This window comes from Rhamphochromis sp. 'chilingali', assembly GCF_963969265.1.
Source record: "Rhamphochromis sp. 'chilingali' genome assembly, chromosome: 18".
Taxonomy (NCBI): Eukaryota; Metazoa; Chordata; class Actinopteri; order Cichliformes; family Cichlidae; genus Rhamphochromis; species Rhamphochromis sp. 'chilingali'.
This window is the reverse complement of record NC_137945.1, coordinates 30,545,675-30,557,430: the sequence shown is the minus strand read 5'-3', so window position 1 is coordinate 30,557,430 and position 11,756 is coordinate 30,545,675. Positions and strand designations below refer to the sequence as shown.

Here is an 11,756-nt window from a genome sequence, read left to right as displayed (position 1 = left end):
TTTCTGAATAAGAGTCATCCATGGGAGTAAACGTCTTTTTGAGCACCATGGACAGGTTAAATTGAGTTTAGGAGAATTTTGAACGCTGGGTACTTTATTTCCTCTATTCTGGTGAATATACAAAGTGTAGCTTCTCAGTTTATGGTAGAAAACACACAATCAATGGTAGTAACAGTTCATCACACGGCAAGCATTCAGTGTCACCTACTACTAGTCATTCTCAGCGTTTTTTCATTTATTATTGCTGCTAAAACAACACACATAGTTATTGTAACACATTTGTCACATTTGCAGTTGTTAGCAAAGCATACAATCGGTCCTTTCCAATAGAACACAGAAAGTAGAATATCTAGACGAATCTAACCAGCTAACCTCAAACATCAGTTATTCTTTGCGTATCTCTGGTGTCTTTTCACCACTGGTTTGTTCACACATACAGAAAGACATTACTATGACATCTACTTCAAATGTATCATGTATCACAGCATCATCCTGTAGACCAATGATACATTATATTGAGACACACTATTCTAATCTGATATTACATTTTTAGCAAATTTATAGCAAATGAAACGAAGCACAAATTCAAAGCTTTTTTCATTTAATTTAATTTAATTTTGTGGTTTGGCGCTATTTCTTAACTTAAAATGTCCTGTTGTAATTGGACATTTTAAGTTAAGAAACAGCGCCAAACAACAACAACACTTCCTTTATATTGTGCTTTATATTGTAAGGTCAAGACCCTACAAAAATACACAAAAACTCCAACCCCCTAAGAGCAAGCACTTTGGTGACAGTGGGAAGGAAAAACTCCCTTTTAAAAGAGAGAAACCTCCGGCAGAATCAGGCTCTAGGACGGGGTGGCATCTGCCATGGCCACTTGGCAATGAGGAAAGGAAGATGGGAGAAGAAGAGTGGTTATTTTCAACCACTCTAGTTTTAAAATTCAATTTAGATGCAAAATTTAAATTAATATTTTAAGCCAGTTTAAGAGTTTTGTCACATAATCGCGTGCGCGTGTCAGTTAAATTTTAGCGTGATCATATTTTGTCTCTTCAATTTTGTCAGGGCTCTGTGTGCGGGCAGGCAGAGATGAGGATCCAAATGCAGGACTCGGAAAATGGAATGTAACTCAAAAAACCTCAGCTTTATTGCTGGCAGGAAAACAAACATAAAGTGAGGACGGACCACTGAGACCAAGAACACACAGGCATAAACTGATGGTACGACGCGACACTGAGCATGGGAAAACACAGGGCTTATATACACAGGGTAGTAACGGGGAAATCGGCAACAGGAGGGAGACACAGCTGGGAGAGATCAGGGCTAACGAGACAGGGGGAACAAAGCTGCACATACTAACATCAGACAGGAACAAGAACCTTCAAAGTAAAACAGGAAACAAAACACACTTTACTAAGACACAGACTAGACAGAGACAGACTTGACACTGACCAAAGGCTACTAAATGATAATCATAATCACAACAGTATCAGATCATAAATCATAATATAGAAAAACACCAAGATAACTGAAACACCAAGTACCAGAGAAACATAAAGGAAAATCCATGATGCAAAAGTACCAAAACATAATGAACTCAAAATACTGGGTCCAACGGACCCAGAACCGTGACAAATTTGGCATGTTTTTTAAAGGTTTTGATGATACTTAATCAACCATTGGGTCACTTGACTTCATTAAGAGTATTGGAGGAGGCCACCTGTCATGGAGTTCATTGTATACTGTCAGGCTGAGTTGTTCAATGTTCTCTAAGGACATTTTGTACCAACTGAATAACTCTGTTGACACACAACTTTCCCCCCACTTTCAGTGTTTTCCCCAGTCCTAATATTTCAGCCTTTGTCTCCAGTATTTGATTGACCTCACCTTTAAATACTATCGGCACTTCTTCTCACACTTGTTTTGACTGATGAATTTGCTTCTCTGTGTCTTTAAAATATTTTTTCTCCTTCGACAGTGCTGTCTGCGCTTCATTCAGTTGTTGTCTTGCCTTTTCGTACTTTCTTTGCGAGTTCAATATATTTTGTCTCTTCTTTGAGTGCCTTTTTCACGTGGTTATCTGTTGTTGGTGGTGTTTTGAGACTGCTCTTCTCTGCGCTCTAACACAACTTGAGGCTTTCTGATGAGGAGGAATCTGGGGTTGCCGCCTCTTCTGTCTCTGTCTTAGCCTCCGCTAATTGTTTCCTCTGCTCATCCAGTTTTTTCTGCATTTCTTTTGTGCCCTTCACCACTTTCTGCTCTTCCAGGACTTAATTCTCCTGCTCCAGATTCCCTCTCTGTGTTTTCTCATTCCACATAGTTTGTTTCAGAGAGGCCTCATGTTTCTGAAGCTGCGCGAGCTCGGCAGACAGACTGTCCTTCTCCCATTTCAGGATCAGGATTTCGCTGTCCCTCTGCTGAAGCTGCTCTTTCAGACGGCTCATCTCAAAGTTGCTGGTCTTTTCCTGATCTGAACAAGCCCTTATTCTTTGGTGGCGCTGCTCGTTTGCACTTTGTGTGACACTGTTTCGTCAGTGAGTTCTCCAGCTTGGATCTCACATTAGTCCAACTTGGTGCGCATCAGTGAAATTTGGGCCATCAGCTGTTTGATTTGCTGTCTGGCTGTCTTTGCATCCTGTTTCAAAAGTTGATTTTCACACAGTGTTTAGGCAGGCTGTCCTAACATGAATAAGGTTGTCCACTGTACTTTTTGGCAGAGTGCACACAAATTTAGTTTTCTCTGAAGCTGAGCGAGCTCTGCAGACAGACTGTCCTTCTCCACATACCGCAAAGAATGACGGCCCTTTGGTGGCCCAGATCAGGTTTGCCAGATGTGGCCCACACATGGGCCAGCACAAGGCCAGTTGCAGACACACTGGTGATCCTGTGCTGGCCCATGTGTGGGCCACATCTGGCAAATCTGATCTGGGCCACCAAAGGGCCATCATTCTTTGCGTTATGTGGGCCATGTGTAAGTTGTGTGCAGCCACGGGCCAGTTGTAGACACATTGCTGGCCCTGTGCTGGCCCAGAACAGTTTCAGCTCTGGCCCCAGATGTCAGCCTAATGTGTACCTTAATCAAGCCATGTAATAACAACATGTGCCAGAACACGCAAAACAGTGCAAAAGTAACATAAGAAAACTCTGTTCAGACAGTGAATGGACTGACTCTTATATAACCCTGTTCTAGTCTAACAGATTACTCAAAGTGCTCTATACAACATGCCACATTCATCCAATCACATACTTTCTCTAAATTGAGTGCTTCCTAACTACATTCAAACACATTCACAGTCTTGACATGCAGACCAGGGATCGGAACCACTAACCTTCCGATCAGTAGGTGACCTGCTCCACCTCCTGAGCTACAGCCACCCACTGGTAACAATGAGTAAACCGTCACCAGGTTTTGGATAAAGTGTACACTAACAAACCTGTCAAACCTGCATTTGAAACGTTGGCTACCATAGCAGTATAGTATTGCAACATGGCATTTGGATCTTCTAACTAAAATAGGAAAATAGGAACATAAATAGTGCCATCATGCCAGACCTGGTCCACATCTGGCTGACATACACTCTGCCATGACACCAGTCAGTCAGAAGTGCTAGCTTGATGCCGGATCCGGGCCAGACCTGTTTTCTATGAGCCTGGGCCACATACACCTAACCACAATCGAGCCAGATATGGCATGCCATCACATAAACAGTGCCATCAATGCCACCTGGCCCATATCCTGATGACATACGTCTTATCATGCCAGAAGTCAGCCAGCTGTGTTGTGCCGGTTTGACACCAGATCCGGGCCAGACCTCCTTGCTATGTGGGCTATTGATTTAAATGTTTTATGATTCATCCCTCTTCTACATTTACCCTAAAACCATTTTCACACAAAAGTGGTAGAAAACCTTTATTTTCCACGTTCTCTTCACTGCCATCAGCCTCTTTCACCTCTTCTTGCTGACTATTTGCTACACAGACCCTCTGCAAGATTGATGCACGCACGACTTTATCACCCTTTTTACCTTCTGCCCACAGAGAGGAGGTTCAGGTCAGTTCAAACACATACTAACAGAATCCAAAGCTGGACAGACCCTCATTAAAGACTCAGACTTTACAGCTTCACACAACTGTGGGTCAATATGAACGTGTCACGCAGGTGTACGAGGTGGGAAATCTGAGATTTTCTGTCTGTCCCTATGGCTTACCTATAAGGCAGAAAGGAGAATAGTTAAAACAAGCAGGTGGACTGATCTATAAATGTTTGCGACACACGGTTAGTTCTAACTGTGTTGATTTTTAAAATAAAATAAAAAAACAAAACGTATGTCTTCGTTTTTTTTCTGCTTGATATTGAAATGAGCTTCTTCTGTGTTTAGAAAAGAGTGCCATTTTTGAAAGTCAACCTTAAAATTAACCACACCTATAAAAGCTATTTGCTGTTTTAATAACGTTAAATTGCCACTGTATGAGCTCATCATGTGTTAGATCTTTAAGAGAGAGACCTGCTGCTGCATCCTTCCTTTGGGTCCTTGGGTGTCTTTATCTGGGCATCAGTTTTTGTCTCCGCTATGACACCCAGACAATCAGACAATAAAGCCACAGTACTCAATTCAATTCAGTTCGATTCAATTCGATTCGATTCGATTCAATTCTACACCTGTGACCTACATGTAAAGGAGAGATGTATCCAGAAGAGAAGTTAAGCCAGCACCCCTGAGTCAGATCAAAAATGATGACAAGCAAATAATTACCCCTGGTCCTGAAACTTACGGCCTGTTTCTACACTGACTGATATGATGCTCAGTGTCCATCGCTCCCTCCTTTTAAAACCCGTTTATCAGTTCTAATTCAGATATGTCCCTCTGAGGGTGAACACAATCTCCAGCAGTTCTGAGCTAAGGAAACAAAGTACATTAATGTAATTATAAGATAATGATGTTGTCTTATATTGAGCATCCGGCTGCCCACGCTAAACTGTGACTATCACCAGGTAACCTGGGAGTGTTTCCTCAACAGCAGTAAGTGCGAAAGAACTGACAGACTGAACAGGATGTATGCAGGTCGACTCCAGATTGAGACGAGCTGATGGGTGGAGTTGTGGGGAAAATGTCGGTTTGCGGCCTATGTTACAGAAAGACAAAAGGTATAAAACCAGGCAGAAGGCTTTTTATTAAAAATTTTAATAATTAATTGCTGTCTGAAAATATTATTGATAAGAAGGTTATATGCATTTCCAGGAGCTGGAGCAGGCAACTTTTTTTCTTTGCAAAGGTCTTTAATCTTGAAAACTGCATGACACACTGGCAGACAGAAAAGACCATTTGGTGAAAATATCAATTAGTTAACGGGTTTAGATTAAATGGTGATTCTAAATTGCCCATAGGTGTGAGTATGAATGGTTGTCAGTCTCTATGTATTAGCCCTGTCCTGTCCAGGGTGTGTGTGGTAGCTGGACAGGCTCCAACCCTGAATTGGAAGAGAATGCACGGATGGACACCAAACAGTAATTACACCTCTATTTACAGCATTCATTTGAATTACTCTAGAAAAACGGCAGAGCTACCATCTGTCACTATAATAATTAATTAGAAACAAGTTCCATTAGTGGCTAGAATGTCACTATGTGATCTTAAAAAACAAACAAAAAACAGGAAATTTATCCTGGTTTATCAGGTAAATTACAGACTTACCTCATGGCACCGTTACAGCGTCACACACTCAAGATATTTTTCTCTGCTGTGTTTACTATGACCGCTGGGGGGTGCTGTTGTTGTGGACATTATGTTAAAATAGGTGATGCTGACTCATAACTCATGTAAGCATAATTTCTGCCTACACCCTTTTTGCCTGAAATACAGTTTTTTCTATTTTAATATGCCTTGTTTTGCTATGACCAGACCAAAATAAAAAAAAAAATGAAGGAGTGAATGAATATTGCTAAAACTAACAATAAGCTTTTATTGAGCTTCACTTCGCAATAAATGTACAATGTCTAATAAATAATTTTTCCCAACACCAACATATTTCAAATTTAAGCTTTATGAAATATTTGCATGTTATTAAAATGTCAATAAATTGCATGGGAGAAGGTAGTCAGACCTACACAGGAGGAATAGACGGTACTACACAGTCACTATATTTGTAGACTTGGAGATTTCCAGGGAGGTCCACGTCAAGTTTCGCCTCAGGGTTTTAGAGGGGGTTGCGGTTACAGTGTAGCTATGGTGTAAATTTCCCACTAAAGCGTTAGTCCCCAGTCACACTAAGTTGCAGTGTCCAAATTACTCTGTACTTAATTTTTCACTTCAGTGAATACAAGTACTACCATAAAAAAAGGGAAATAAAATACTTTAGGAGACTCTTGCTTTTCTTCTTTTAAACTTCTGATGTTTAGCTGATAGATTAAAAAAAAAACAACAAAATACATATTATTTAAATTTCTGGGACATTGATCAAGTTTTTGTAAATATTTTGAGGTGACCTTTAAAACTTTTATCTCACATTCAAATTTCAAAAGGTGGTTTAATTGGACTGGAACATGTAATGGTGGTAATGAGAGATCTGGCTTTCTCTCTTCTAGGTCTTTTGATATTTAACTTAAGTACTGCACCCTCTGAATTGGTTGCGCTGTGCTTTCCCAAACTGACATTCCAGTCTTTTATGGTGCTCTCTTTGGGTCAGTAGTTGTCCATCTTTAAGTGCAAGCTGTTTTTCAACCTTGGTGCCCTGTTTTGGAACCATGGGACATGGCTTTGCCTGTCTGTCTGCTACTAGGATATGCCTTAAATTTATATATTTCTGCAATGTTTTTGATCCACTGTCAATGTGAGAGTTTTCCCATCTTTCTCATATGCAGAGCATTCAGAGCACAATGCATCTCATGAGAATATTGGAACAATAAAGACTCAATAAAGACTAACTCTGCCATTGCCGGTCCCAAGCCCAAGATGAGAAAGGAGGAGGGTTGGGCGTGGGGCTAGCAACCCCACCCTGTAAAAACTCCAACTGCTACGGAAACAGCAAGTGAATCTCATTATCGGCTAACGGTGATTTGGGTGACTGTAAGAACTGGCGGGGCATCACGTTGCTGTCGGTACCCGGGAAAGTGTTTTGCCTCGCTCTTTTGAATCGGCTACGACACGCAGTGAACGAACGATTGCGAGAAGAGCAGGCTGGGTTTCGGAGTGGCCGGTCATGCGTCGAGCAAATCTTCACCCTCGCATGATCATTGAACAAACATTGGAATACCAAAGGAAGATTTCTATTAATTTCATTGACTTCAAGAAGGCTTTTGACAGCGTCCGCCGGCCGACTCTATGGGCTATCCTACGCCACTATGAAGTCCCTCAGCAGTTTGTAGATGCCTTTCATTGTCTCTACTCCAACTCCCGTTGCTGCGTCCGGACGGATGACGGCTGCACAGATTTCTTGGCGTCCGACAAGGATGCGTGCTATCCCCTTTCCTCTTCCTGTTGGTAATTGACTTCATCATGCGACGATCAGTTGACCAAGCTGGCATCGGTGTGCCCTGGCACGAAGCGCGTAATCTCACTGACTTGGACTTCGCAGATGACATCTCCCTGCTGGGCTCGACTCAGGAAGACCTCCAAAGGTTGACCGCGGCCCTGCAGAGGGAGGCGACGAAAGTTGGATTAAGAATCAGCGCCAAAAAAACCAAGGTACTCCGAGTTGGCTATGCACGTGCCCGCATTCCTGTCATGATCAACCAACAACGTGCTGAAGAGGTGGAGAATTTTACATATCTTGGCAGCATCATCTCGAATGACGGGGTCTCTGATCGGGATGTCGACGCCAGAGTAGGGAAGGCAGTTGGTGTACTGCGAAGACTCCAACCTATTTGGAACTCGACCTCCCTGAATGTAAGGGTCGAGATCAGACTACTGAACTCTATCGTCTTCCCTACTGCACTTTACGCTAGTGAAACCTGGCGCTCAACAAGTGCAATTATTCAACACCTGAACGTGCTTCAACAACGTGGCCTGCAGCGAATCCTGAGAATTTCCTACCGGGACCGAATAACAAATGAGGAGGTCCTACGAAGAGCAGGCACCCGCCCATTAGCCGATGTTGTTGCAGAAAGGCGCTTCCGCTTTGCGGGCCATATTTTACGCCTACCGCCTCATCGCCCAGCTAAGATTGCCATGACATGGCGTCCACGCACTGGCAAGTGAAAGCAAGGCCGACCAAAGACCACATGGCGTCGAACATTCATGGACGATCTGAGAACTGTCGACGAAGCTGAAGCAGTCGCTGCTGACCGACATCGATGGAGATCACTAGCTGCCCGATGCGCCGCCCGGCGTAGGAGGAACTAAGTCTAAGTAGTAAAGACCTCTGGCCACTGACAATGATGCTTTGGTGAATCTGTGTTAGACTGTAATACTGTATCGTTTATACTGGTTGAACTCTAGCCACCTTAATATTGGCTTGGACAGCAGGTCCTCTAAAGGCCTAATGAATGTTGCTGTTACACTCGAATGTTTTAAATGGTGAAGAATTTGAAGGAACTAGACTTTTAGCAAGCCCATCATATCTAGTTCTGGTTTGGTGATCGATGCTGCCTCTCGATTTTCTACAAGTGCTGTGATACTACAAAATGCTTCCAGATGAGATGTGTGAGATTATCACTATGGTAACATCTCTGACACCATGGTTACATGGCATGTGATTTTTTTTTTTTATGCTGCCGACTTACCCGGCTTAGATAACTCAGCTATATCCTACCCCTGCTGCTGTTGCGCACGCACACACACACACACACACACACACACACACACACACACACACACACACACACACACACACACACACACACACACACACACACACACACACACACTCTAACAGAGAGAGAGAGATTAATCAGAGAAAAAAGTCCTCTGGCCTCTAAGCTAATGACCTCTGGCTTGTGATCATAGCTCCAGCTTGGACATTTCATAACACTGACATTCCCCTCAGCATTGTGGAGTATGAGGACCTCTCTTCAGTGCACCTTGAAGCAACTGTTGTTGTGAATTGTTGCTTTAAAAATAAACCGGCATGAAGTGAGCTGCATTGAATGTGATCATCACCTTTACTTGTTTTTTTCTCACAGTCAGTATAAAACACAGACTTTGCTTCCAGGTCACAAAAATAAACCCAATGCGTTCTTTGGTTTTGAGGTTTTCACCTTGTTGTAAACACTCAGTTTTCTCCATCTCCATTTCATGAAGCTGTGCCTTGATTGTAGACCTCCTTGAGATTGTTCTGGACTTGGTTAGATGTTGTGAAGGAAATCTTAACCAAGAAAAGATTTTTGCAGTCATCCACGTTAGCCTCCTTTCATGGTCTTCAAGGCACCAGATTATGGATTCTCCACAGTTTTTCCTGTCGCTCTGATTTGAGATTTTCAGCCGATGATGATGATAAGAAGGCCTATGGCCAGCCTAAAAAGGCCCATACCTGTACCATAAGTCTATCTTGCATCATAGGCTGCAATTCAGTGACTAAATTTAGTAATCACATTTGACCAGCTCTACAGCATATCTTGTACACTTGATTGAAGAGGAGAACAGAGCTGTTGACTGATAACCACTTGATGGTGGCAGGGCAAGAGGATGCCAGTGTATGTATATACTAATATTACAATGTTGGGCCTATACTAAATTATTTTGTGATAGAGGTTTCTACTTGAAAGGTCTAAAGCGATAAAAAACAAATGAGGAGTAAAACGCTGTTTTAAGTCAGTTTAAGTCATGCAGTAAGAAATTAAAAGAGATGAATGCATGTAGTTCTGAGAATCTTTAAGCTCACAGCAACTGGGTTAGTAACCTCGATGACTAGGTTGAGCCCACAAACCACGGTGGTAATTTGAACCTAGTGTTTGCTCTGATTTCAGTGATACATTATGTATCATTATATACTGTATGGTCTGCTTATTATTCACATTAAATTATTTGATGTTATTGGTGTATCCTCTATTTTCATACATTGTTCTCTACATTCATCTCTGTTGCTTTCCAGATAAACAGAGAGAAGACTTCATCTTTAATTACACACATTGACCAGCAGGTGGAGACAGCTTGCCATCAGTACATATTCAAGTTTTAATATGAGCATCATTAATAAATACATTTGTTCTGATGTACAGAAACAACAGCAGTAAATAAAGACCGGAGCAGGAGAAGATGTAACTAATCTGCCAGGACAAACCAAATTCAGAAAGATAAAAAAAAAAAACAGACTGAACAATTGTTCGATAAAGGACAATGTTACTGTGATGTCATGCCAACAGCTGCTGTATGCACAAAGGAAGTGGTTCATGATAAAGGGAAGTTTGGATCCACTTGTGGGAGAGATTGTCACAAATGTGATGAGGCTGGTGCCAGTGTTTTTGTGACAGCAAAAAACACGAGCTGAGACGTGGAGTGAGGGCAATGAGACAGGTGGTAGTGCATGTGTCGACCGGTGGGGAGGCATTAATGAGAGAGGTGGTGAGACACTTGAAACAGGTTCTGAGACAGGTTGTCAGGGTTTAATTAGCCAATCACAGTGGGGATTAACTCTGTAAACATCCAACAGAACACAGTCAGGATGAAGACGACGCTCACCTGAGAGACAGGCAGAGAGACAGCTTTAATATTTAACATCCAGTCCGTCAGGTGTTTATCATGATGTTATAATGTGACTCACATATGTTTCCTCCAACTTCATACAGATGTTGAACTGGACTGATCAGAGAAAAACAAAGACAGAAGGAGAAAGACAGGGATGGTAAATAAAAGTCAGATTTTCCTTCAGTGTGGGAACAGGTGGGGACCATAGGTATGGATCCTCACAGAAGTTGGATAAATGTGCATCTATGTGTGAGAGAGAGATTTTGTCACCTGTTCTCACACTCGAAGCGGGACGTTATGTCCTTGGCTGTTGTCTGTTCCTCAAGTTGTATCACCATGGAAATCTTGGTGTGTAGAGGAGCATGAACTCTGATCACACCTTCACACAGCTCTGTGATCTGCAGAGACACAAACAGACAGCACGCTGAACCCGGACTCTGCCCCGCATGCCTGTGGTCTTTGACTAACCTTGTTTTTGCCTTAGTTGATTCTGGACTCCATCTCCTTTGGTCCTGACCTGTATCAAACCTGATTTCTCTCTCTTCTTATCTGTTCTCTGTCTCACCTTGTTTTGGTGCCCATCTCATGCAGTTCTTGGTCTTTCCAGGTCCTAGTCTCTGTCTTCCTTGGCCCTGGTCTCTGTCTCACCTGATCTCTTTCATTCTTGTCATTCTTCTTCCTCAAAAGTCTACTGGTCCAGCTCAGGCCAAGCTGTTTCTGAATGGACACCTGGTTCATCTGTCTCACCTGAGACAGTAGAAACTTGGGGACCTATCAAAGAGAACGAGAAGTCATCGGGGGTTAGGGGCACCGAGACTGTGCAGGTGTGTCCTGAAACCTACGGTCCAAATCAAGTCCTGGTGAATGATCATCAACCGGATCAGCTGAGCTCCACCCACTGCCTCCTCCATCTCATCTCGTTTAGCAATTGAGCGCTTGTTTCCATGGTGACGACGGAACAGGTTGGGTGCCATCACCATGGACACATTCCACAGAGACATACGGTTCTGATCCTGATGAGAGACCACCATACGGAGGAAGACCAGCAGAGCCTGGAACCACAAAAAACAGGTTTTCTTGCAACCATGTGCGATTTCTAAAAAAAAAAAAGTCTGTCATGGTCCTGGGTTGGTG

General features: G+C 42.7%; 1 protein-coding gene across 3 annotated transcripts in view; it reads right to left on the bottom strand.

Annotated features, from left to right (window-relative positions):
* Positions 1 to 6,043: 6,043 nt before the first annotated feature.
* arhgap28 (Rho GTPase activating protein 28) overlaps positions 6,044 to 11,756 on the bottom strand; it is a 35,615-nt gene continuing 29,902 nt past the window's right edge. Inside the window, exons 11-15 of one of the 3 annotated variants that reach the window (XM_080864536.1) lie at positions 11,465 to 11,674; positions 11,271 to 11,393; positions 10,893 to 11,020; positions 10,617 to 10,736; positions 6,044 to 7,631 (exon numbers count right to left, since the gene is read on the bottom strand). In XM_080864536.1, the coding sequence (XP_080720662.1) occupies positions 10,664 to 10,736; positions 10,893 to 11,020; positions 11,271 to 11,393; positions 11,465 to 11,674 (534 nt within the window). In that variant the 3' untranslated portion in view covers positions 6,044 to 7,631; positions 10,617 to 10,663. Of the gene's footprint in view, positions 7,632 to 8,898; positions 10,737 to 10,892; positions 11,021 to 11,187; positions 11,394 to 11,464; positions 11,675 to 11,756 lie in introns of those variants that run through there. The other 2 variants (XM_080864535.1, XR_013969545.1) reach the window with 2 other exon arrangements.